General features: G+C 34.4%; 1 protein-coding gene across 7 annotated transcripts in view; it reads left to right on the top strand.

Moving 5' to 3' along the window:
• The window catches only part of DYRK1A (dual specificity tyrosine phosphorylation regulated kinase 1A), a 188,235-nt gene extending 165,430 nt beyond the window's left edge, over positions 1-22,805 (top strand). For all 7 annotated transcript variants that reach the window (XM_020995858.2, XM_078146527.1, XM_020995857.2 and 4 more), the window contains 6 exons: positions 4,358-4,644; positions 9,434-9,580; positions 13,370-13,510; positions 17,811-18,117; positions 18,362-18,486; positions 19,604-22,805. In XM_020995858.2, coding sequence (XP_020851517.1) covers positions 4,358-4,644; positions 9,434-9,580; positions 13,370-13,510; positions 17,811-18,117; positions 18,362-18,486; positions 19,604-20,224 — 1,628 coding nt within the window. In that variant the 3' untranslated portion in view covers positions 20,225-22,805. The remainder of the gene's footprint in view (positions 1-4,357; positions 4,645-9,433; positions 9,581-13,369; positions 13,511-17,810; positions 18,118-18,361; positions 18,487-19,603) is intronic.
• The last annotated feature ends 4,828 nt before the right edge of the window (positions 22,806-27,633 follow it).

Raw genomic sequence — 27,633 nt, forward strand, 5'->3', positions numbered from 1 at the left:
CATAGTATTATGCTTTTTACAATATTGGCTTGGCATATGCGTGAACAATTAATATTTCTCCAGTTATTTAAATTTATTCTTTTTTGGTGTAAAATATTTTATAGTCATAATTACTTTATACTTTGTATGTTTTTAAAAATACAAAAAAATTTCTCTTTCTCTTCCTTGTGTATTTTGTTGATAGTCTTTAGAAATGCTGATATTTTTTGTGGGTTTGTTTTATATCCTACCATTTGGCTACAGTTGATTATTTCAGCCAATATTTTAGTTGATTCTGTAGGGGTTCTCTTATGATTTTGACTCCTTTTTGCTTATGCTTATTTCCTTGATTTCTTTTTCTTGTCAACAGTATAGTTAGCATTTCTTAAATTTTATTAAATTGTAGTGTTAATAATATACATCCTTGCTTTACTCTTGATCTTATTGGAAAAGCTTCTAGTTTTTCCCCATTACATATAATACTGGCTTTTGTTCTAGATATTATTAATCAAATTAAATAAAGGTACATTTTATTCCTGTTTCCTAGGTTTTTTTTTTTAAACAGGAATGTATCTCTGCTTTTCTTCATTTCTTTGTAGGGATATTGTGCCCTAATACACGGTTAATTTTTATAAAAGTGCCATACATATTTAACAAATGTGAATTTTCCTTTTTATTTCTATCTAGTAATCTACAGGGATCTATTATATCTAATGTTTCAAAAATTCTTTTCAGGTATTTCTTAATTTTTGGTAAGCTTTATCTAGGACTGAAGAAATAGTACATTGTTATAGTTTTATTCATTGATTCTATAATTCATTTAACTTTTAATATTCAGATGCTATGTCATACATGTATGCTTAGTATTGATATTAATTCATGGTTTATGCAAAATATAATTTCTCTGTTTCTTTTTTAGTAAAAAATATTTTTGCTTTTGCCCTGAGATCGTGATTGTGCCCCTGCCCTTTTAATTTCAACTACAGCTTAATAGATTTTATTCTATCCCTTTATTTTGAACTCTGAATCTTTATGTTTTCAATTGTGTTTTCTTGCAATTGGATTCCGGTTTTTGATCTGTCCTATCCTTTTTCCATTTTCTGATTGAGTTCATCCTATTTGTGTTTGTAGTTGTACTTATTGTATATTTCCTTCTATCATGTTCTTTTATACTTTTTAGGCTTTTTGCTTCTACCTCTCTTTTTTATGAAGATGAATGTATTGAAAGAAGAGTACGTTCAACATCAGTACTATAAGTTAAATGCAGTCTACTTCTGTTCTCCTACCCTTTTTCTCTTTCCCTTGCTCAGATCCCATCGATATGTTCTTATCCTTCCTTTTCAAACCCCCTTTTGTATAATTAGAATTTGTTTTGCATATGCAGCGTACTAATATGTATTTTTCCTTCCTTGAACCAGATGAAATGATAGTGAGGTTCAAGTGTCTCCTGCTACCCCCCACCACTTTCTCCTTATTTGTTTTACTACTGGTGCATCCTATTTATATCATTTTTCTGATCTTCCTTCCATCCTGCCATTCCCCTCCACCCAAGCATATTTTTCCCCTCTCTTTTTATCTTTTAAGGTCTTCAAAACATTAAAAAAACTGTCTAGTTCTTCTATCTTATTATATTCCTTCTGTGATTAACCTGATGACATTGGAGTTCTCAGTGGATATCAGCTCTGCTCTTTTTATTAGTAATGAATGGAAGTCCTTTGTGTTTTTGAGGTCCATTTTTTCCTCTTTAGGATTATACTTGGCTGTCTAGTTATTCTTGGCTGTTGACCTATATCTTTTGTCTTCTATATTACAACATTCTAGGTTCCCTGTTCTTTTTATGTAATGGCTACTAAATCTTGTATGATCTTCGGTCTGGTTCCTTAGTAGTTGAATTCTTTCTGGCTGTTGTAGTAATTTTTGTTTGACCTATACTCTGAATTATGACTGTAATGTCCCTGAGGAGTTATATCGTATAGTTTCTTTCAAGCGGTGGCCAGTGGATTCTTTATACTTTCATTTTGCGCTCTATTTCTAAGTGATCTGGCCAGATTTCTGTCTCCCCCGTCCCCCCCGTTTGTCTTGGCTTTTAGATATTTCAGTGATTCTTAAAATACCTTTTTTCAGTCTGGTTTCCAGGTCAGTTGTATTGGCTGTGGAATACCTTACGTTTTCTTTTTTTTTTTTTCAGTCTTTTAATTTTATTTAAATACTTCTTGTTATCTCATGGAGTTATTAACTTCCATTTGGCCTATTATAATTTTTAATAAAAATGTCATTTGAATAAGGTTTTGTGCCTCTTGTGGCAAGTTATTAATTCTCTTTCCAGTTCTTTTTTCCAGAGCTCTCATTACAATAACTCTAAAGTTTATTTAGATAAGATTCTTTTTTTGATTCTTACAGCCTATTTCCTGATTGTGCATTTTGTTAGGGCCATGCTTTGCATACTTAAGAGGGGATGGCTAAGCCAAGCTTATGTCCTTTCAGGTCTTTCTGCTGCTTTCTTTTAGATTACTGAGTATTTTGTTATCCCAGGGCAGCTTAGCTCAGGCTGAGGACCAGTGTGGTTGAAGTAATTTGATGTAGGTCTTAGTGTGAGTGCTCTCTCTGGGTCTGAGCTGTGGAAGTTAATTTGACTTAGTTTTAATCTGAGCAATACAACTTGCCCCTGCTTGGGGTTCTAGTAGACCACTACTCTATTTAACCACTTTCAATGATCCAGAAAGCTTTGATCCCAGAATCAGAATCCAAAACGAGGGCCTGTGACCACTCTTTGCCTTTGACTACCATGCTGAGGCATAGGTCTTCCCCTCAATTTGTGTTGTTTCTATGACCCAGCGCTGGGTAGTGAGGACTCACTTATTCCTGCTTCCTTACTGTCAGCCCTCTGGTGCACAGCTACAGACAGGCTCCCATTCAGTCCCTATTCTGGGGACTACATGACTATTCCTAATGTCCTTAGACCTTATTGCCTCACTAGGCTGACCTGGGCTATAAAAATGTTGCGCTCTGATTTTCTTTTCTTGGACTTCCTAGTCAGGAATCAGTGTGGCATGTTTTCAGAGTCTTTGGCATAGTTAAAAAGGAGAATTTGGCTATAGTTCTTCCTGCTGTTCTGCCAACTCTACTGCTCTCCTGAGGATGTCATTTAGTGCCTTTTCTTGTATATTATTCATAATAAGTAATAAGCTTTAGCCTACTTAAATCCTTTGTTATGACACCTTTGGGTCATTTACTATTTTTAGATTCTTTAGAGACTTATTTCATGAATTATGACCACATATTCTTGAGAGATTATTTTTTATTTTTAATTAGTTTTTAAACAACTTTTATGTCATGTTGATGTTTGGAATATTACAACATTATCTATTGTTGTTATTTAATTATATCAAACTCTTCATGAGCCCATTTAGGGTTTTCTTGGCAAAGTTACTGGAATGGTTTGCCGTTTCCTTTTTCTGGCTAATTTTACAGATGAATGAACTGTGAGGCAAACAGATTTATGTGACTTGCCCAAGGTCACATAGCTAGCAAGTATCTGAGGCCAGTTTTTGACTTAGATTTTATTTTCCTGACTCCAAATCGGGTACTCTATCCACTTTGTCACCAACTGCCCTAGTATAACATTATATAATTTCCCAAATGCAATCTAGCCCACTGTTTTCTGGACCCCACTAGTAAATTAGTAAATATTCTTGTCTCATATATATGCACTAACACAGAGGATGTTCCTTATAATTCCTGCTTTTCCTTATAATTTTTAATTAACAATATTTCCTTATAATTCATATTCATTTGCTTTTTCCTGTTTGAATTGATGCTTGAAACAAATACTTTGCCAAAATTGCAGAATATTTCTTTTAACCTATAAGATTGTATAAAATGTATTTCCATATAGAAATAGAATTGCAGAATTTCACTATGTAAATGTACAAAAAAATGATGGGGTTAAATATAGAGATCCAGGTAATTGAAGGTTGGATAATGTGCTATGTTATCAAGAAGTTGAAATGTATTTTACTTAATATTCAGTTACAAAACTATCAGTCTTTCTTCCAGAGGACATTTTAAGAGTACTTCTTTCTAATGAAATTTCTAGAAATGTCACTTTAGTGATTTTTTTTCCCCTACAAGAAACATTTGTAAGTTATCACATGTTGGGCAATTAATATTACAGATGTTTAACTTAGTAGAAGTAGAAAATGGTTAGAAATTAGAAAATGGTTAGAAATTCCCAAGTTATTCAAGGAAGTATCTTAGTACCCTAATATTGATTCTTATATCTGATCATTTCAAGTTTTATATTGGGAAAAAAAAACTGTAATAATTTAATTACTTGGTAATGTATGGATGTCTCATGTGAAATTCTCTTTTCTTTCAGTGCATTTGAAACGCCACTTTATGTTCCGAAACCATCTCTGCTTAGTTTTTGAAATGTTGTCTTATAATCTTTATGACTTGTTAAGGAACACAAATTTTCGAGGTGTCTCTTTGAACCTGACACGAAAATTTGCACAACAGATGTGTACTGCACTGCTTTTCCTTGCAACTCCAGAACTTAGTATCATTCACTGTGACCTCAAACCTGAGAATATTCTTCTCTGTAACCCTAAACGCAGCGCTATCAAGATTGTTGACTTTGGAAGTTCTTGTCAGCTGGGACAGAGGGTATGTATTGTTCGACTTTTCAAAAATAGTAAGTAAATAAATAGTTTTAATAGGACTTGAACCTCAGGTAATTAATTTTTTTCCTTAGGAACACAAGATCTTTACATATGGATTAAAAGTTTGATTACTTTGAAAAAATTAGGTCTTTTTAAAAGTATATCATGATTTAATCTTATAAAAGTCAATAGTCTTTAAATGAAAACCATTTTAGAAATAATAAAAGGCACTATACTTCATTTGTACTTGAGTATTTTCAGACCCTTAATTTTGCAAAAAATCCCTTTCTGAAGTTAAAAGATGACGTTATTAATAAATGTTCTCAGTTTGATTGAAAAGACTTATTAGCAGTCCTTTCTACTCATATAAACACTATAATTGTTTGAAATTTGCTCATACACTCAAGCAGTAATAAATTGGGATTGAGAAGAATCTACTCTTTGTACTCCCTCATAAAAACAAAAACCAAATACCATTTTTTCACATGTATTTCCTAGAGGAAGGGCAAAAAAGTCAGAACAAAGCCATACTATGACCATGTTTTCTAAATAGGCCCTTCATTGTATTCTTAGGGATTCCTTAGTGCCTAGGAGGTTCCTTAAGATCAGTAACTGTGACATGAGGCATCCTACATAATCATAAAAACACTAAGAGGGAATTTTGAAAAAGTAAAATAAATTTATAAGATGTTACAGAAATAGAACTGCTATAGAAACTAAGTCAAAGGGTGATGTGAAATTGAATTAAATCATATTAAAAAGATCCACTTATTAAATCATCTCATCCTGGCTAAAGGGTGTTGTAATGCCAAAATACTAAGCAGAAGTGGTGCTCTAGGGGGCAGCTAGGTGGCGCAGTGGATAGAGCACTGGCCTTGGAGTCAGGAGTACTCAAGTTCAAATCCTGCCTCAGACACTTGACACTTGCTGACTGTGTGACCCTGGGCACTTAAGTTACTTAACTCCATTGCCTAATACCTCCTCCCCCAGCCTCCCTGTGCCCCCCCCCAAAAAAAAAAGTTGCACTCTGTCTCCATCTGCAAGTGGCACTTAGGAATCCTGGGAGGGGAGATAAGCAGAATTCTGTAGGCATAAGGGAGTTACTGTTTGGTGGCCATATTACTGTTTGGGGTTCCTTTGCTGACTTTGAGAGGATGGCCCATGACTCTGTTGTAATTAACCCCCCCCCCCCCATAGGCACTCATGCATTATACATTTGTTAAGTACTTCTTTTGTGCCAGGCATGGTGCTAAGAGCTTGGGGGGGATTCAGAAAGAATCAAAAGACATTCCAGCCTTCAAGAAGCTCACATTTTAGTAAAGAAGATATAACAAGCAAACAAATAAATACAAACAAGCCATATACAGGATAGAAGAGACAGGATGAGGAACCGTCTCTTCCCAAATCAAAAAATGTATTGCAGAGATGAGTTTTTAATGCCATCACCTGGAGCCAAAATTCCAATTTATTTTCCCCAATTTGAATTATCAGTGATTAATACTCCAATATCATTTAACTCATTAATGTCAAGTAGATTTTACAAAGGGATATTTACTGAAAAGTTACAGTAAGAACAGAAGTAAGAATATTTCCTCTGCTACCACCTAAGGACAAACTCTCCCCTATATCTGTTTGTTCCCTGGAGAAAGTGGGCTCAAACTTATACCAGTTCATAAAGCATTTGCCCTATCAAGTTCACTTCTGACTGTGGTATAGGTGATAGTCTCTCTCTTGTTTTGTAACCTGGCATCTTTGCTGCAAGAATATTCTATGGCAAAAAAAAACAAAAAAAACCAACAACAAGAATAGTGTATGGCTTGGCTGGTTTTCATTCATTTCTATCCTGAACTCTTGCTCCATGACCTCAAACTCATTCTGTTAACCTTTTGATTTCTTTTCTTTTTGTTTTGGCAAGGCAATTGGGGTTAAGTGACTTGCCCAGGGTCACACAGCTAGTAAGTGTCAAGTGTCTGGTCTGAGACAAGATTTGAACTCAGATCCTCCTGATTACAGGGCTGGTGCTCTATCCACTGCACCACCTAGCTGCCCCTCTTGTTAACCTTTTGAATCTCCCAGCATCATATCCTAGTTCCAAACTCCTTTATCTAAGAGCAGAAAAGAATAGATCCAATAGAGACAGAAATAATGGCAAGGCTCTATTCTTATGAGCAACATAGCAACAGCCTGGTTCATAGATGAAGCCCCTCTCCCTATGGAGATTTATACCAGTCTTTACTGTCATTTGATTGCCACCCTACAGGAAAGTGCCTTGGAGTAGGTTTTCAAAGCCTAGAGGCACAAAGGTTGCTATTTTTTTGGAATGAATGAAAATGCATGTATCAAGCACTTTCTTTGTGCCGCACACTGTACAAAGCACTTGGTATACAAATACAAAAATGAGACGATCACTTCCTTCAGGAACTTAGATTCTGAAGGGAGAGATAGCACCTATAGTATTTTGATTTGGGAAGAGATAAGATGGGAAGTAGAACCATAAGGGAGGTGATTGACATGCTCTTTCCAATAGCAATAGCTCTATTGATATGATTATGATTGTAGAGGCAGAAAGAGTGGTGGGAAGGGGCCATCAGGGCAGAGAGTAACGTCCAAATGCCTGGAAATTGAATGGAGGGAGATGGTATAAAAATGGTATATAAAGCATGCCTGAGGCCATCTCAATATATTGTGCCATGAGACACTCACTAATTTGTATAGCAGAGGCCTCAGGTCAAGAGTCCCAGAGCAAAAGGGAACCAAGATGTCTGGGAGGTGCAGTTGCAGAGCAGAAGACAAGAAGATTGCCAGAGGAAGAAAAATGTGATTGGAGAAAGTAGTAAACAAGAAGGAAGGAAACATTTATGTCTAAAAAAATTAATCCATATCATAGAGATTCACTAATAGTTCTTATATGTGAAACCAGCTTAAAGTGAGGTAGTAATATCAATTTAGATGTCATTTTACTTTGAGGGACTATGAATTCCAGGGAACTTTTATGAAGAGCAAGGATCTAAACCCATTTTCTCTGATAGGTAATTCCATTTCCTTTCTCACAATCCCAAGTATTTATTAAGCACTGGCTATGTGGAGCTGGGGGTACAAGTACAAAGAAGGAAACAGTACCTCCTCATAAAAAGCTTATATTGTAATGGAGGAGTCTAGTTCACATATACGTATTTTCAGCATAGGTATAAAAGTATGTACAAGATAGCTTAATATTGCCCCACTGCATTCATGCATATTCTCTCTGTCTCTGTCTCTCTCTGTCTCTCTCAGTCATTACCTGACATGAAAGCAGCTATGTAAAGAAAAACAACTGCTTCATAAAGGCCTATTATTCTTAATGTTTAATTAAAGGAATTGTTTGAGATTCTGATGCTAAAATGATTCTGGTTCTCTGTAGCTTTTCTAGCAGTAAAAGAGAAACAGGGAGTTACATACTTTGCTGTGATACATATTCCATCTAATGATGAATGAAGACCTAAAAATGGAGTCTGGAGTTGCTTTAGGTTGTAGCTCTATAATAATTCACACCACTTTTGGAAGCTGAATGAAGGATAAGGTACTTAGGATGTTTTATTTTTAGGAAAGAGTTTGACTTTTTCTTTCTTTCTTTTTTTTTTAAAAGGGTCAGGGTATGATTAACTGAAAAGGATGCATTTTAATTTGGGGCCTTACTTGGTGAAACTTAAGTTTTTGCTCTACTGTATAAAGTGAACTTTAGCCATAACATTTAGCTTCCTATATCTTATAATATAAGGTAAACAAAGGTTAAAGAACTGTTCAGAGTTGTTTTTAAAGCACTTTTGGTGAAAAGTAAAGGTAAAAAAAAAGTAAAATGTTAAAAAAAAGGAAGAGTCTAACGGCTGTTATAAATTACTAAATCCTGTTTTAAGTCTTTCTGTAAATGTGTGCTTATAGGTCTTGCGTATGTTAAGCATTACTGATATATAGAGGAAATAAATAACTGTTGTGTTCTCTTCCCCCCCCCCCAATAAAGCACTTTTGGTAAAAAGAACTACATGTGAATTTAAAAAAATTTCTTAAACATTCAACTTTAAATATCAGGTTATAAATAGAGGTAGAGATAGGGTTATAAAAGGACATCAGGGCAAATATAGAAATAATAAAAGCTCTTATCAAACCTTTGTAAAGCTAATTCAGAACAGGATTCATTAAATTTCAATCACATTTTATAGCCATCCATTTGACACTGTATCCTAAAACATTAAATAATTATTGTGTATCAGGTTAACCAAGCAATTCCCATAGCTAGTAATTCAATTCATAAGTACTAGGGTCTTCTTTGCAAGGCTAATAGTTTATTTTAAAATGTTTTGCTTTGATTAACAAATATTATATGAATAAATAAAAAATACTTTTATTTCTAATGCCTGTGCTGTGCTAACTCTTGTAATCATGTATTATGTTTTTAACAATTATCCGTCAATACCTTCCTTCATTGCAGGTGTAGGGAACTGTGGGTTTGTTTTCTGAACTGTACTTTCTCTTTAAAAAATTTCTTTTTGTTATGAAATGATTTTCTAGGAAGGAAAGGCTATGTTGAGAAATGTAGTTTATATACAGATAAGATATTTAAAAAATTTAAAATATCAAAAAATATTTTTAATAAATCATTTTTAAAAACAAATATAAATATAACTTATTAGAGAAATTTGCCAGTTATACTTCACTTTAACATTAGCCAATGCTTCTAGTAGTTTATTTATTACTTAGAATTGATACAGGTCAAGAAGCTAAAAATTCTTTGAAACTTTTTTAAAATTATATTTCAGATATACCAGTATATCCAGAGTCGCTTTTATCGCTCTCCAGAGGTACTACTGGGAATGCCTTATGATCTTGCTATTGACATGTGGTCCCTTGGGTGTATTTTAGTTGAAATGCACACTGGAGAACCTCTTTTCAGTGGAGCCAATGAGGTGTGTAATTGATTTTTTTTCCTATTATCATTAGGACTTTTTTTTGCCCCTCAGAGAAATATATACTAAATTGTTTAAGAAGGGATTTCATGACTTGCCATGTTGTTTAAATAACATAATTGTTTAAATAGATCCGTTTATGTTCTCCTTTGTTTAATTTTATGTTTTATCTTACCACATAACAGTGAGTTCAGAATTGTTAAATGTGAATATGTATATTTAAATTAGTTGGTAAAATAAATAATGACTGAAGCAATCAATTTGGCTTGAAATGTTTGAGAAGTATTGTTTTATGAATTTTAGAGATATTAGGCATCATTACAGAGAACTTGAGTGAAGATAATGAGATGAAGTTGTGACTTTTGGGTAACATTTAAGAATGGGTAAGTGCTTTACGGTATGTTCTGGAGCCTTGCCCAAATACAAGAATTGATAGAATGGGCAACAAGAATCATTTCATTGGACACTGCGTCATTTTGCTTTTTCAGTATTCATGATACATATACACAAAATATCATCATGAAAATAATTGTATTTAATGGGCCTATAGATGATGAAGAGTTTAATAGAGAAATCTTGTAAAGAATTTGATGAGATTCTCTAAACCATCAACAGCATTTATTAAGCACCAAAAAACAGTCCCTGACCTTGGTATGGCCTACATGGTCCAGTAGGGGGAGGCAAAATGCAAGCAACTTTGTACAAACAAAATATAAACAGAATAAATAGGAAATAATAAACACAAGGAAACCACTAGAATTAAGTAGATTTGGAAATATTTCTTGTAGATGCAGCATTGTAGCTGGGACTTCCATCTAAATCAGAAAGCAGGGATGAGAATGGAGAGCATTACATGCATGAAGGACAGCAAGTGGAAATTCCTAGAATCAGGAGATTGAATGTCTTGTTTAAGGAATATCAAGGAGGCAAGCCTGTGGCACTGGATCACAGATTTGGGTGTGAGGGTGGGAGTGTAAGGTGTAAGAAGACTAGAAAGAGTAGGGTAGGGGCTGGTTTGAAGCCCTATTTGAATGATAAATGGATTCTTATATTTGATGCTGGAAGTTGTTAGGGAGCCACTGAAGTTTGTTGAGTAGGCAGGTGACATGATTAGACCTGTGCTTTAGGAAAATAATTTCCACATCAGTGGGTGATGAACTGGAGCAGGGAAGAGACTTGTGACAGGGAGACCAAACAGCAGGACAGGAGTGAGGAGATAAGGAACCGTCCCAGGGTGGAACAGTATCTGAGAAAAGGGGAGGGAGTGAGGTTATATTTGAGAGATATTATGAAGATAAAAGCTATTTGGCAGCAGATTGAATATGAGAAGGATGTTGTAGTGAGGCTTTGAAGAAGACAACTAGGTTGTAAGCCTGGAGCACTGGATGATGACCTTCACAATAGTAACAGGGAAGTTTGGAAGGGAGAAAGGGTTTGAGGAAAGATGAGTTCAGTTCTGGACATGTTGAATTTGATATCTACGGGTTATCTAGTTTGATATGTCTTTATAGGTAGTTGGATATATAAGACTGTAGGTCAGCAGAGTAGGTTAGGACTGGATTAAGTAGATTTGAAAATCAGCATAGAGATGATAATTAAATCCATAAGTGATGATGCAATCACTAAGTGAAAAAGTATAAACAAAAAAAGAAGCCTTGAGGGACAAGTTGCCCCCATGAAAATGTTAAGAAAATATATTTGATATAATTTAACCACAGACGTAACTTTTTCACTAATTCTCTGGTTATAACAACATTAGTCACATACGTATATGCGTATTTACCACTGTGGAGCACTTCTACACAGTACAAATAGAAGAGAGAGTTCCCGCATATGATGTCTGCTAGTACTCGTTTTTGTGGATAATCTAATTCTACCTACGTTAAGGCTCAGAATACTACAGAACCTTTTCGCTGATGTCTGTGACCACTCAAAAAACTCAACTAACATTCCTCAAAAGAACTAAATACAAGAAATATGCTTATTGTCCAGACTGTGATATGCAGTTGGTGGTTGGGCATTCAGAACTTCTGTTTGAAACAGATAATACAAATAGGCAGTAAGCTAGGTCTGTAGTTAAATTGGAGAAAAGGGTTGTATTAGATTGTATTTTGGTAGTTGTGTGGCATTTTCAAAAATCCCAAACTACTCCTTTTGCCACAAACCATCATCATCTTGGTACTTCATCATTATCATTATCATCATTATCATCATCATCATCATCATCATCATCATCATCATCAATCTCAATTTCTATGTTTTTCAGTGTGGTTCAGATAAGAATGATCCTGAGACAAGTCACTATCCTGACATTATTTATATTTAGTGTTTATCCCATACACTGTTGTACAGATGGGTAAAACAGCTATTTTAAAAATTGAATAAAAGTATTAGGATGAAAATTCATCCTCTGTGGGATGTATTCTTGGTGCTTGTTATAATTATTATTATCATAATTATTATTACCATTAGTATCATTATCTCACTTTGATCTTTTTGACAGTACAGTTAGAATTGGAACTATGTGTTGTTACTACTACTACTGTTGATTCTACTTAATATTACTGATGTTCTCCTGACCACATTAATTGGCTGTGAATCATGATAATATCATATTTTCTGAAAAATAAAAAATTACAGTTGGCCCAAATACTGATCAAAAAGCCTCATGGCAAGGATAAGTAGACTACAACATATTACAATGCCTTTTTCACAAGCCTTAAATAAAAAATAATATTGCAAAAACATTTGGTCAGAAAAGGAGATGTGGGCCTATCAGATAACAATACTGAGTGCTAAGGTATCAATCAGTAATATTAAGTATCTGCTATATGCCATACATGAGTAAACCCCAGTGATACACTAGTTTCCATGAATTGTTAAAATATCTAATAACCTTCTTGGGAGAATATGTAATAGAATAATAATAAATAATAGGGCGAAATTGTGTCTCTGGGCTGCAGTTTGTACTGGTGGAAAGAATACTCACATTGATAAAATCATGGATCCTTTGCAGAATTGAAATATTTAGAACTAACAGGAATAATGACATAACAATATGAATTATTTGAAGTTAACCTGACCTCATAAAGAGGAAAGGAATCTCTAAGCCAATATTCTTATTTTACAGATGGGGGAAACTAATGACTTTAGAGTTTTAATCACTTGAGAAAAAACATTGCTACTTAGTTAGAATACTACTTTCAAATGCTGGTCTCCTGACAGGTGCAACTCATCATTTAGGAAATAGCTTTTTATTTTTGTTTATATCTTTTTCTTTTCACATTATTTTCATTTCTTGTATCCCCTTTGACCTGTTCTACCTAGTGATAAAACATGTCTTTTTTTCTTCTTGAGTCTGTTTTTAAAGCCACTTTGTGGGTGGTACTTCTTCCTCTTCCCTTTCATAAATACAGTATCAGAGAAAGGCTTGGAATATGGTTTTGACCCAGGTCAGAACTCCAAAGCCTTCTCTCCAGCCCCTACATTATATAATCCCACTCTAGACAGTTGTTTATGTAAATAAATTTTCTTTGTAAGTAGTTTATCTATGTAAAGCACTGTGGAAATAGTACTTAAAAAGTCAAGAATTACTCAGTCTTATAGTGTAAATCCAATCTAAGCGTGAATCTCTGCAAGATGGCTGATAAATTGTTACCTGTACTTCAAGATCTTTATTGATTGAAAAAGTTTTCATTAAACTCTTTTAGGAGTAGTAATGAACAGAAATGATGATTTAATATACAGTAGAAAGTATGTTTTTAACTTGATTATTGTTGTTTTACACAGGTGGATCAGATGAATAAAATAGTGGAAGTTCTGGGAATAGCACCTGCACATATTCTTGACCAAGCACCCAAAGCAAGAAAGTTCTTTGAGAAGTTGCCGGATGGCACTTGGAACTTAAAGAAGACCAAAGATGGAAAAAGGGTAAAAGACTATATGACAGATCAGTTCTTACTTGCATGTCCTTCAAAATGTTGTTTTCATTCATGTTACTTTTTAGTGTTTCACCATTTATAAGGATTGGTTTTTCTATTGATCCATTGATTGTTATGCATACATATTATTAAAAACAATTAGAATTGTTTTGTCAATATAATCTAAACATGATTTATGGTTATTGTTATATTGAGTAAAGTGGTCATTTTAAAAAAATGCTTTTCTCCAGTTTTTTCATTGTTGTAGAAATATTAAAGACATTCAGTATTCTGTAGGCTCTTTGAATTGGTTATATTCTACCTTTGATGACCAGTAGCTTTAAATAACAAATCTAAAAAATTTTTAATTAAATTTTTGAAAATTTGCTTTTTTAAGAAGCTTTTATATATAAATTTTAGAGTTGTGCTCTTGGTAAAGAAATATTATACCTTAGCAATCTATAGGATAGTTAATTATTCAAGTCTTCATATCTATCTTCTAGCTTTTTGTAGTAGCCTCTAAACTCATCTTTTTGTTTCCTGGCTCTTACTTTTCCTTTGCACAGTCGCTAAAATATTCTCCCTGGTGTATTACTTTGACTAGATCACTTTGTATTCAATGACTGTATGGCTCCCTTTTCCTTGTAGGCCAGAGGACAAATTCCTTTGTCTGGTGACTAAATCTGTACAGTCTGGCTCTAGCCAACTTTTCCAGCCTTATCTTATACTGTTCCTTGTATTCTAACTTCTAGCCAAATTGGATGATTATAATTATCTTGACTTTAATATATTTTATCAGACCCATATTTGTAACACATTCCCTCTCTATTTTGTTCTGTTGAAACATGTTTCCTTTAAGGCTCAGTTCAGGTACATGAAGCCTTCCCTAATATACCAACTAATAGTGAAATTCTTCTGCTTCAGTTCTTTTTGTACTTTATCTAAATCTTTTCTTTGATCTTACCGTATTCTGCCTAGTATAATACTTGTCTTATGTGTATAGGTGTTTTCTGTCCACTCTTCCAACAAATTGTAAGCCCATTGGCAATTGAGATCATTAGCTTTCATCTTTTTATCTTCAGTTTCTAGCCCAGTGCCTTTCACTTAATGTTGAAATAAAATGAGATATTCATAGTTTTCCTTGATTTATCTGCTTCCTATGTGTACTTTAATGGCTTGTTTCTAATCTTTCTTGGTTCTTTTGGATATGATATATAAAAGGATGTCACAAAGCTGTCACTTATGACTTTTGGGGAAGAAGGAACAGGGAACTTTAAACATTTAGGGTTTCTTTCTGCCTCCTTAGTTACTTATTACCCCTTGTATTACAGGTATAATTTCACTAGGTAATGGTAGGCAAGAGGTACAGTTTTACTAAAGGCTGTGTGAAATAAATACATATTTATACTTTTTTCTTAATAGATTCGTAGTTTTTCAGCACTTTGAGCTTCAGTTACCAAAGTCTGTGATGTCTTATCTTCCAGATATAAAATACTTTCCTTTTGTGGATTTTAAAAATCTGGTTCCTGTGTCAGGAACTCTATTCTTCAGTTGAGTTTTGTTTTATTCCTCTAGCATTTTCTTATCCATTAGTCTCTTTTCCATAGTTATAATTAGGATTATCCCTTCTATCAACTCTACCTCCTTCTTTCATCTCTTTCACTTTATGAGAATAGAAAGTCCTTTCTTCTTTGATGAATCTGAAACTTAATTTGCATATAAAACTTAATGAACTTATTTTGGAACAAGGTTCCAATAGCCCCTGGCCATTTTAGTAATTTAGAAAGTCTAAAGTACTGTAACCCTTGAAACGGAAGCAAAATGGTTAGTTTTTTTTTTTTAAGCTACACCAAAAATATCCAGGGTTCAAGTTCATCAATAAGGGGCAAACTGTCTGATGGACAGTCATTGTGTTTCTTTGAATATAATTCATTTACTCTTAACATTTTTCCTTCATTGTTTTGTGTGAGAATAATCGTTTTCCTTCCTCTTAGGTAGCAGTGATCTCTTTAATTGCTAAATGCAGAGGCCTTTTCTAAGTACATTATACTCTTCTTGACATCTGCAGCTTTCAGCATTTTTTACCACTTCTTCCTAATAGATATTTCCTGGGTTTTCAAGACTGATCTCTCTTGTTCTCTTTGTACTTGTCAGACTATTCCTACTCAACCCTCTGTGCTGGATGATCATCCATGTTTTATCCTTTATGTTTGGGTTTACCCCAGGGTCCTGTCCTAAACCCTTTTTTTACCCTTTTTCTTTGTGATCTCATGTACTCTTGTGTGTTCTATGATTGCTACACAGTTGATTCCCAAATCTGCTTCAACATACCCTCATCTCTCTCCTGAATTCTGATTCCAAATCACCACCTGCCTGCTGGACCTCTCCAGTTCCATTGTCTGTAGATATCCCAAATTCACCATGTCCAAAGTGGAATTCATATCCCTCTCCCCTGGCACGCGCGCTGTCCCCCTTCCCCATGCTCAACCCTACTCTTTCCCTAATTTACCACTTTTTGTCAAATGTGCCACTATCCTCCATTTACCCAGAAGAAACATCCTTGACTCTTACTCTTCCCTGATATAAAGCCAATTGCTAAATCTCATTGATTCTACCTCTGCTATATCTCTCACATTTTACCCCCTCTTTGCATTCACTGTGTCAGGAACTCTTTTCTTCAGTTGAGTTTTGTTTTGTTTTATTCCTCTAGCATTTTCTTATCTGCTAGTCTTTTTTCCATAGTTATAATTAGGATTATCCCTTCTATCAGCTCTACCTCCTTCTTTCATCTCTTTCACTTTATGAGAATAGAAAGTCCTTTCTTCTTTGATGAATCTGAAACTTAATTTGCATATAAAACTTAATGAACTTATTTTAGACCCTTATCACCTCTGACCTCCAGTGTCTCCCCTTTCCATTTTGTTATCCATGCAACAGCCAAATTGTACAGAGGAAAGAGCACTAACTTTGGCATTAGAGAACCTGGATTAAAATCTTACTACTTGATACATTACAGTGTGACCTTGGATTAATCATTTAATCTTCCTCAGCCTCATTTGCTTCATCTGCAAAGTGAGAAGGTTGGATTAAAATACCTCTGAATTCACAATTCCATATCTATGATCCTGTGATGTGTCTAAAGCCCAAGGCTGTGATCATCCTATTCCCTTGCTCAAAAAGCTTCAGTGGTCCTTTATTTCCGCTAGATAAAATACATAATTCTCTGTTGGACATTTAACATTTTATATAGTCTGGCTTAATCTTATCTCTTATCTTATTCATGTATTATATGTTCCAGTCAAACTGCTGTTCTTTACAGCATTCTGTCTCTCACCTCCCAAACCTATTAGACTCTGAGCTCCTTAAGAATGGGGACTGTTTTTTGCCTCTTTTTTCTTTTTTTTTTGGTCTCCTGTACTTAGCATAGTGACTGGCACATAGCAGGCCACTTAGTCTAAATGCATATTGACTGACTGACTCCTTGCTTTTGCACAGGTTGTTCTGTGCCTTGAATCTCAAGCTCCATTCTAAATTCAGCTCAGTCTACCATCTTCTTCAAGAGGCCCTTTCTGATTTTCTCTGTTTCAATATCCCTGTTCCACCAAATTGCTGTGTATTTGCATTATATATATTCTATATTTACTTGTCCATGTATATATCCCTTTCTCCCTTCCTACCCCAGTAGAATATAAGCTTCTTGAAGGCAGAATCTTTTTCATTTTTTATTTATATCTCCAGTGATTAATACAATTCCAGGCAGGTGGCAGGGTCTTAATAAATGCTTATTGAAGTTAATTGAATTTTACACTTCTAGAAATGGAACTGTTATTCATAGCATTATTGTATGAAGTTAGACTGTAAATAATTTCTGTTTAAGGTAAAATCATTATTAAATGAGCAGATATTTTAAAATAAAAAGTATTTTAAATGTTTAATTTCCTCATCTGCAAAATTAGTAAGTCACAAGGCCAGTTGATCTTTTTGAGGCTAGGGCAGTTATTACTTTTGTGCTTTGAGTATGATGCCATCAGGTGGTGACAGTGTGCCACAATCAAAATTCTATTAAACTGTTATTTAGTTATAATTTTATAATATATAACATATAATGTAAACTGTTACTTAGTTATAATTTTATATATAAATATGTGTGTCTATACATATATATGTCATAATAATATATAAGATAATAAATAAAGTGTTTCAGCATATTGTTATATTTTTAATAAAAACTCGAATATTACGTTTTATATCGATTTAATATTTGACTAGGTTTTTTTTTCAAATTTGAGGAATTTTTTTTTTCCCCATAGGAGTACAAACCACCAGGAACCCGAAAACTTCATAATATTCTTGGAGTAGAAACAGGAGGACCTGGGGGACGTCGTGCTGGGGAATCTGGACATACTGTAGCGGACTACTTGAAGTTCAAAGACCTCATCTTAAGGATGCTTGATTATGACCCTAAGACTAGAATTCAACCATATTATGCCCTGCAGCATAGCTTTTTTAAGAAAACAGCAGATGAAGGTACAAATACAAGTAACAGTGTCTCCACAAGTCCTGCTATGGAGCAGTCACAGTCTTCAGGAACCACCTCTAGTACATCTTCAAGCTCAGGTATATGCTTGGTTATAGTCTCAGAACTTTTAGTACCTTTTAATATTACTACTGACTAGTTAATATTACTAACTTCACATTTTAAAATTTTGGACAAAATTACTTGTTGGTTGGCTGATGAAAATGTGTAGTTTTAGCTAGACCATCCCGTGTTGTGTCAGATGACTTGTTTTCAGATTTAGGGTAAGTTTTAGAATTTTACTTCTGCACAAGCAAACATTTATTCTGTTTTGGTTCTTTTAAGGTGGATCTTCAGGGACAAGCAACAGTGGAAGGGCCCGGTCAGATCCAACACATCAGCATCGGCATAGTGGTGGTCACTTTACAGCTGCTGTTCAAGCGATGGACTGTGAAACACACAGTCCTCAGGTATACCTTAAAACTGCTAAAGAATGAAGGAATATACTAATTACTTCAGTAGCTATTAAGATTTACCATTTTGAGGGGCAGCTAGGTGGCGCAATGGATAGAGCACCAGCCCTGAAGTCAGGAGGACCTGAGTTCGAATCTGGTTTCAGACACATAACACTCACTAGCTGTGTGACTCTGGGCAAGTCACTTAACCCCTAATACCTCACTTAAAAAAAAAAGAATAAAAAAAATTAAAAAATTTACCATATTGATAATAATTAGGTTACTGTTGAAAGATCATTATTGATTAAAACCTAGCTATAATGCCATCAATTTTACCATGCCATCAGATGTGTTTACAGTTGAAGCAGTACACTCTGTGACTTGCAAAGAAGAACACTGTTTGATGTAATGTTTGAAGACTTTCAGGACCTGATCTTTAACACATTTTCTGTTGGCTTCCAATTTTTTTTTTAACTGAGAGTTGGTCTCAAGATACCTTTCTCCTTACTGAAATGTTTGTGCATATAATAGGCACATTATTTGGCCTTCATTACAATATATTTTATATTCTAGGAGAATGTATATGAGACTAGAAGCAGAAGATTTAGATTCAAGCTCTACCGTTTGCAAGTGTGTCCTTTGGAAAGTCACTTTTCCATTCTTTGCTGTGTATAGTTTTTTCTTCTAAAAATTGAAAGGTAGATTAAATGACCTCTAGTATTCCTTTTAGCTCTTAACAGTTCAGTGAGATTTATGGTGAGTTTCTAGTTTATTATTTGGCAAATTAAGTATACCTTTAGTAATTCATACTTAATTTAGTTATCACTGGGGACTAATATTTCACAGTTTAAATCTGCCTAAACAGTTTTTAAAAAATGATTAATAGATTAGTCCCTCATTTTTATATGTGACTTCTGTAACTAAATTAGTTAAAAAGGCAGTTTCTTTATTGATTGGGGGGGAGTTAGTTGGATTGTCTCTCTGTGAATTATGTATTATTCTATTTATAGACTTAAAATTTGCATGATAAAACTGCCAAATTCCTTCATCATCTCCCCTCCCCCCAACTTGCTTAATATTAGTATTATTTCTTTTGAACTAGAGATAAAAATATAGACCTCTATTTTCACAGGTGCGCCAGCAATTTCCAGCTCCTCTTGGTTGGTCAGGCACTGAAGCACCTACACAAGTCACTGTTGAAACTCATCCTGTTCAAGAAACAGCGTTCCATGTAGCCCCTCAACAGAATGCATTACATCATCATCATGGAAACAGCTCCCATCATCACCACCACCACCACCACCACCACCATCACCATGGACAACAAGCCTTGGGTAACCGGACCAGGCCAAGGGTCTACAATTCTCCAACAAACAGCTCCTCTACCCAAGATTCTATGGAAGTTGGCCATAGTCACCACTCCATGACATCCCTGTCTTCCTCAACTACTTCTTCCTCTACATCTTCCTCCTCTACTGGTAACCAAGGTAATCAAGCCTACCAGAATCGCCCAGTGGTTGCTAATACCTTGGACTTTGGACAGAATGGAGCCATGGATGTTAATTTAACAGTCTACTCCAATCCCCGCCAGGAGACTGGCATAACTGGACATCCAGCATACCAATTTTCTGCCAATACAGGTCCTACACATTACATGACTGAAGGACATCTGGCTATGAGGCAAGGAATTGATAGAGAAGAATCTCCTATGACAGGAGTTTGTGTTCAACAAAGTCCTGTGGCTAGCTCGTGACTAAATTGAAACTTGTTTGTTTCTTGTGTGTTTTTATAGAAGTGGTGTTTTTTTCCAAAAACAAGTGCAAAGCTGCTTGAATTAGAAGGAGTTTAACACACTGAACCGCTACAAGAGGGCAAAGCTGACTATTTTTTTAAACTTGAAAAGATTGCAAAGGGACAGTGAAGTGTTTTTTTTTTTAAGAGCCATGTCTAAACCCATCTTAATGGATATCTCAGAGGTGTTACCTCATCTTTTGCCTCCCCCATTTTAACTTGCCACATCTCAATCATAGTGTTTTTGTCTTTCTATTCTACAAAAGTTAATGTTCAGATGTTGGTCTTAGTCATTTGCCAACTAATTTTAAAATAAAAAAAGTCACTGCATATAATTTACAAAAAGGGCCCCATGAGGGTTTTTTTGGGTGGGGGGTGGGGTTATTTGGGTTTTTTAAACCTCCAAACACACATGGGCACAGATATGCAGTACTGTAAGGAAGAGGGACCTTCAGATTACATAAAAATATATTCAGCTGTACAAAGGGACAGTTGTATTGGAGTTTTTTAGGCACATTAAGCATGCTAAATGGCGGTGATCAGAATTCTCCTTTTCTGAACCTACTGAGGATCAAAGCAGCAATTATAATGGGATTCTGTGTCTCATTTTATAGACCGGAGTCAGTTAGTATTTGGAACATGGCTGGCCTCATAACTAAGGTGCACTGAGAAGCAATCAACGGGTCAGTTTTGGCCAGTCCTGGGGAGGTCTAATTGGTGGTCTTTGGGATAACCTTTGGCCTTATGGATTTGGACTCTAAGTTAGAAGAGCCTACCATTTCAAATGCAATCACTATTGGACATGCTTTTGCAGACAGTCCTTAATGCTGAAAACACAGAGAATGGGTAATTCAAGAGGCCTTTCTTTTAAAATAGACTTTTGTGACCCACTAATTGTAAGGTATTGCCAGGTCACTTTGCGTGTGTCATAAAGTTGACTTCCTTATTGGTTGAAGGTCACAGAAGTAGTGGTTTGCGTTTGATGGAAATAGCTACAGCTGTGTCTCTTCCTGCTTTTTACTTTTTCTTTTGCTTTTTCTCGGCACGTGGTATCTCCACCATTACTTCTGCACAAAGATGTCTTCTGTTCATCCTGAACATTTTAAAAAATGCAGAATTTTATGTGACTGCTTTTTTTGCCTCACAATTATGCTGTGAATTTTACAAAAATTTATTTTCTTTTTTTGATAATTTATTGTACCAAAGCTGTTTTTATAGCACATAGATGTCTGTAACCAATAATGTAGCAGTTCTGCACTTTGACACAAGGTGTAACTAGACCATTTTTAAATGTCAGTTGAAAATTATGGCTGTACTATTGCTTAAACAAAACTGGAACTGTTGTTGAATTCATAGCCAATACATTTATAACGATCTGTGTACTGAACATAATAGATTGACATCTAATTCAAGACTATAACATCTGTTAACATTATAAATGTCTTCAGGCTTCTGAAGGGAAAAGGGACACAAGATCTAGAAGCTATGAAACCAGCAGTAGTTTCTTGTATTCCTGATTAACATTCTTGTAAACTTGAAAGTAAGACCTTGATTGCACCAACAGGTTCCCAAAGTGTTACCATGAGTGAAACTAAAAGCTCATGTATGTCCTGAAGTTAGCAGGCTGTATTTAACAGGTGCCTAGTTTGAGGTTATGCTGCCTTAATGTAACACAGTCTGGCAGTTGCTAAATTTGTGTTCCCACTTAAAATTGACCAATATTTCTGAGTGGTTGAGCTGGGAGAATGAAGATAGTTTATTTATTTATCCAGGATTAAAAAAAAAAGCCTAGAAAAGAAGCAGTAATCTACCTCTGCCAATAAACCCTGTTAAAAATAACTTACAGAACGGCATATACTTTTTATCAGTCGTTTCCACGTGGCTGACATGGTCAAATTTTTTTTTTGAACGAAACAGGTTTTTATATACAAGACCTTGAAAAGAGAGGCCCAAGATGTGTAAATGTGAATGGATACTTGGAAATATCAGTTTTATAAAACTTTTTTTTTAAATCGAAGGATCCGTATTTATTTTGTATTAAAATATCAAGCCTGTGGGTGACAATTTTTGAACTCAACAGTTCAGAGAAGTTTACAATGAATGAAAGGTTGTCATCTTGAGTATAGCAATATTTTAAAAAAGAATCCAGTAGTTACTGCTGTCTCGGTATATAAAGTTAAGATATTTTATGGGTCAGGTCATTTTTTTTTTCTGTGCTGGTTGCCACATCTTAGGAAGCACCAAAAATTAAAGCAATTTTGAAACCAATATTTACATAAAAAAAACCATAAAATCCAATGCTTCTGCATACTGTGTTATGTTACAGTCCAGTTTTGTGTGCTTTACTACACAGTTTGGTTACAGGACTAATGTGCATTGTAAACATAAACAGCATGGAAAAGGTTAAATACCTGTGTTCAGATTGTAAGATCTAGTCCAGACTTGCTGTGTATATTGTAACGTTAAATGAAAAAAGAAACGCCCTTTGTATTATAGTCATGCAGTCTTATGTATGATAAACAGTTGAATAATTTGTCCTCAGACTCTTTACTATACTTTTTTTTTAATTTAAAAAAATGTAAATATAGTAAAAATCTTCCTATGCAATTACCCTGGTCCAGGTAATGGTCTGGTAGGTATACTGGGTATAACTTTAGTCAAATATGTAAAAATATTAGTTACATTGACATAGGCTTCAAAAAATTCTAAAAGTAAAAGTTGGAGGTTTAACAGATCATTTTGAGTTCTTTTTTTTAAACTTCATACATTAGTCTTCTGTTCTGATTTAATTTCTAAGTTTTTGTACAGGTGTGAAGATTAGATGATTATTTGTGTACTTTGAACTACTTTGAAGAAAATATTATTTAAACATTCTGATTACTTTCCCAAATAGTAGGCTGTGGAATTTTAGACACATTTCTTATGTATTTCAGAGTTATCTAAACATACTACTTTTAAGATAGCCAGAAAATATTTCCTTTTCTAAACTATCCTTTTTTCTTTTTTTTTTTTTTAAAGACATTAGCTCTTGGTAATAATATTTTTCAGTCGTATAGAAAGAGAATAGTCGGTCATCTTTTTTTCTTTTCTGATAAAGAAAGACGGATTGGCAAAAAATGCTGTTAATCTTATGTAAGACATGTAGGCAATTCCCTGAAATATTTGTAAGTAATGAAAATTTTTATGTAGGCAGTAGCATTTAAAAAAAAATTGATATTTAAAATTCTGGAAGTTGAAGTTCATGTTATTTAATGAGCATCGGAATACATTCATAAATCAATTGGATTGTAAAAATTCTCTGACCTACAAAATTAATATTGGCTTTATCCTTGCCATTGTATCCTTTCTTTTCCTCATCCCTATGTCACTAAGGGGGAAAAAATAATTTTTATCTAGGAATTAATCAAGGTTTTGGTGGGGATTGTTGGAAGTGTGTGGTTTTTTTTGTTTTGTTCTTTGTTTTTGTTTTTTTGCAGTTTTTGCATAAGCAGGCCTCTAGCGGATCAACAAAAGTAAGAAAAAGTTCTCCTAAACATAGTTGCTAAATTTTTTCTGTCTCATTTCCTTTTGACTGACCTCTATTTAAATATTTTTTAAGATCGGAGTTCTGACTGTGGAATTGAGCATTTCCATTACTAGTTTTATGGTAGAAACTATAGATTGCAAACTGACTACTGACCAGGATGCCATTCACAGTTATTTTGAAGAAATTATATTTCATAATATATACACACAGATTATGGTATATTAAAACTTTTAACAAAAATTCTCCCTGGGACCTCCCTTAGGAAATTATTTGGGGCAAATGAAACAACATATTCTGCTTCCTTTTAGCTTTAACAGTGGGACTAGTTAACCGACATTTTACATTTACTAAAATGAAAAAAATCTTAAAACATTTCCCAATAAAATTGCCCTTTCTACCATTTAAGTTATATATGTGTGTGTGTGTGTGTGTGTGTGTGTGTATACATATATGTGTGTGTATGTATGTATGTGTATATATAGTATTACTGTATATTTCTGTGTTATATGTATGCATATATACATGCAATATGATGTAATATTTTTGGACCAGACCTGTGATTTCATTAGTTTAGGGAACCTCTTGGTGAGTAAATTCCTTCTCCTAATAAAATCAACACCTGCCTTTCAGGCAATTTTTATATAGACCACACAATCCCAGGATTCCCTGACTTTGAAGCCAGTTGTCTTTTTAACACATGCTGCCTCTCCCAAGTTCCATATAGGAATCAAAATAGTAATACAAATAAGTCCAAGTAAAATAGAAAAGCCGCCATAGATGTCATGTTTTATGGTGCATTATTTCTTTTAATGGAAGAGCAATTCAATTTATATGTCCACTAAAAGGTGTCTTGTGATTTTTGAAAATGAGGCTCTTACCTTGCTACATTAGCCATATCTTGAAGTCTGCTTTTTATTTAAAGCATTGAACGCAATTGTTTTCTCAGAAGAATCGTTAAGGTAAGTATGTCTTCTACACTCACATCTAGTAATTCCTCACATATCCAGTATGATTGGAATCTGGTTGGTATTTTATGGAGCTTTTCCTTAACATTGGAAACCACGTTTGTGCTAATTAGTAATTTTCCTTGGTCCATTTTTATCTTTGAAAATGATTAAGAATTATGAAGTGTTTCTTTAAACAATACTATACCTCCTTTCAAAATACCTTCTTTATCCCAAAGCACTGTATACTCCTATTATTTTTCATGTTTGGGGGCAGGTATTTTCCCACCACAACAGATTAGGGTATGTTGAAAACCAAATTTTACCTTCATAGAACCTTTGAAAACTTAAGAGGAGCTGAAGTGGTATGTAGAATGGCTCCTTTATTTCTACCAACAGTTTAGTTTTCAGTTGCTGGTCCAAATCTAGAAGGGCTTCTGTATAACAAAACAGCAGGATGGAAATTCTGTGGCCAAAACAACATATTACATAATATTGTTGGAAGTTGATGGGTTAGGAGGAGAGCAAGAAAACACCACTGGAGAAGGAACAGTGTCTGTAAATGTAACTAGAATTCATTCTTCACATGTGAAGCTTATACCAAAGTTTACAATTGTCTGGTATACCTTAACATGTGACCAGGTGTTATTAGATTTGTCCTATAAGTAGTTGATAGGATTTTTCAGATTGCCACATTGAAGTTAAAAAAAAAGTGTTTACATAGATTTTGCATGTGTCCAAAACACTGCAGACTGGCTATTTTCAATTCAGTTTTTATTATTGCTGGCTTCCCTTGGGTTATTTGATTTTTCTTTCATTTATTCTCAATCGTTTTATAATCCAAGGTTCTCTCACCAGAAATGTGCTGCAGAGGTGGGAGATAACAGCCAAAGAAACAATAAAGTGGTACATAGTGAGAATCACCAAAAGTCTTACCCAGTAGTGAAAATTGGGCAGCCTAATAGACATCTTGTATTGATGGTTCCCTAGCTCAAGGGTAAGTATGCTCAACTTAAGTGGGATTTACATCTTCCAAATAAAATTGAAGAGTGAGAAGCAGTACATATTTTGGCTAGGCAAAGGGGACCTCGTGTTATGGAATGCAGTGGAGAAAGCAAATTTGACTAACCATCACTCAGAGTTTGCCCAATAATAACTAACGGAGGAAAGGGAGGAAAATACTCAAGTTTAATAAACTGAAACTTTGATGATTTAGAAGTATATTTTTGAAAGATTTGTGTTTACCTGTAATTTGAAAGAAATGTTAATACTTTTAAAAGGATGCACAGATTTTGTGGTATTGGGATTATATTCTGATTCTTTGAAATAGTCTGGAACTGGTATTGGGAATGATTTGTCCAAACAAAGGATAGATAACTTTTTACTACCTTTCGACTTGAACCAATAATACTTTAAAAAACTATTTTGGATATTTTTGAAAAATATGGTGCCTAAAAGGGAACAGGGTGATGAATGAGAATTTCATAAGTGCTTTAGATTTTTTACCGTGTTGGTGTTTTACAAACCTTGTTTTCCTTGATTGACTTTTATTTTTGTCCCCAACAAATAGCTATCAGAAAGGATTGCTTTGATCAGCCATTAAATGGTCTTGAGTTAGTTTTAGATGTGACATGTTATTTTGTTTTATACTCTGTGGCACAAAGTAAATACTTAATGTTTGTTATATTGAATTCAGTCTAATAGGGTATGACAACATACAAGTGTTTTCAACATTCTCTGAGGCCTCAAAAGGATACTAGAGAATAGCTAAAGATAGTGTTGTGCCCATCGTGTGACAAATGGTGTTGATATAAAATATCAGGGGGCATATTATTATCAGACAGTGGGTTTTTATCCCTACCACCACCACCTGGGGATAGTAATGGAAAGGAGAGTATGGTGACATATAATTGATATTAGAAGGAAAAAAATGGAAGTAACAAAATGTAAATACCCATGAAGGAAGCTGTGGACAAAAAGCTTTAAGCTAGAGGAATAAAGGTCTTTTAGAATCTTAGGATTTGGAAAGGAATGGAGATAGATTTGGGAACCAGGTGTCTCTACAACACCCTTTAAATATTATCTTGAAGGTACTCCATATTTAGCCGTATTAGTTGTATCTTTTATTCATCTGCATGATTTTCATTTACATGAAAAGTGGAGGCTTGATTTGGGGCTTCTTTCTAGGTATTAGGCACTGGGGCAGAAGCCTTTCACCAGCTCTAGAATTAGAATGTGAACAGTGGAGTTATAAACCTTTAAAGATTGGGACAGATATAAATGGTTGCTGAGAGTTGAAGGAGATGATGTTGGTGAAATTGAAGTCAAGTTATTGGTAAGCCTCTTTATCTGAATATGTGGTGATCTTTCACCTATCATTTTATTACTGCTTATTCATAAAATATTTAAGACTTCAGTTGGAGTAAACAGTCTTGTCAAATGGATATGTAGTTATTGTATTCTTCCTTGCCTCACCACTTTCAATTTTTGACCAACAACTTATATTACTGCTCAGAATGAAAATTAGTAGGTACAGTGACAGATTCAAAATAACTTAAAATATGTAGAGCACCTTCCCCTGTGAAGGGGAATTAGCATGGGGAACTAATTAATTATGAACTTAATTTTAGCTATTGTCAGCATTTCCACCTTCACTGACTTTTGAACTTGATTTACGTTTTTTTTCTCTATTCCATCTCAGTCATTATTCTCCCAAAGGTTCAATAACTGGGATATAGAGCATACTTAACAGTGGATGTAAATATCTCTTTGGAGCCTTGCACGTCTAAATAAAAGCTTTAACTGAAAAGGAAAGAGGAAAGTAGAAAACTGCTTGTAAGTACAGATAGAGTATTTACAATACAGGAATAGAAGCATTAAAGATGCCCAGAAATTCAGAGA

The sequence above is a fragment of the Phascolarctos cinereus genome, unplaced genomic scaffold, assembly GCF_003287225.1.
Source record: "Phascolarctos cinereus isolate Bilbo 61053 unplaced genomic scaffold, phaCin_HiC Scaffold_726;HRSCAF=1367, whole genome shotgun sequence".
Classification (NCBI taxonomy): domain Eukaryota; kingdom Metazoa; phylum Chordata; class Mammalia; order Diprotodontia; family Phascolarctidae; genus Phascolarctos; species Phascolarctos cinereus.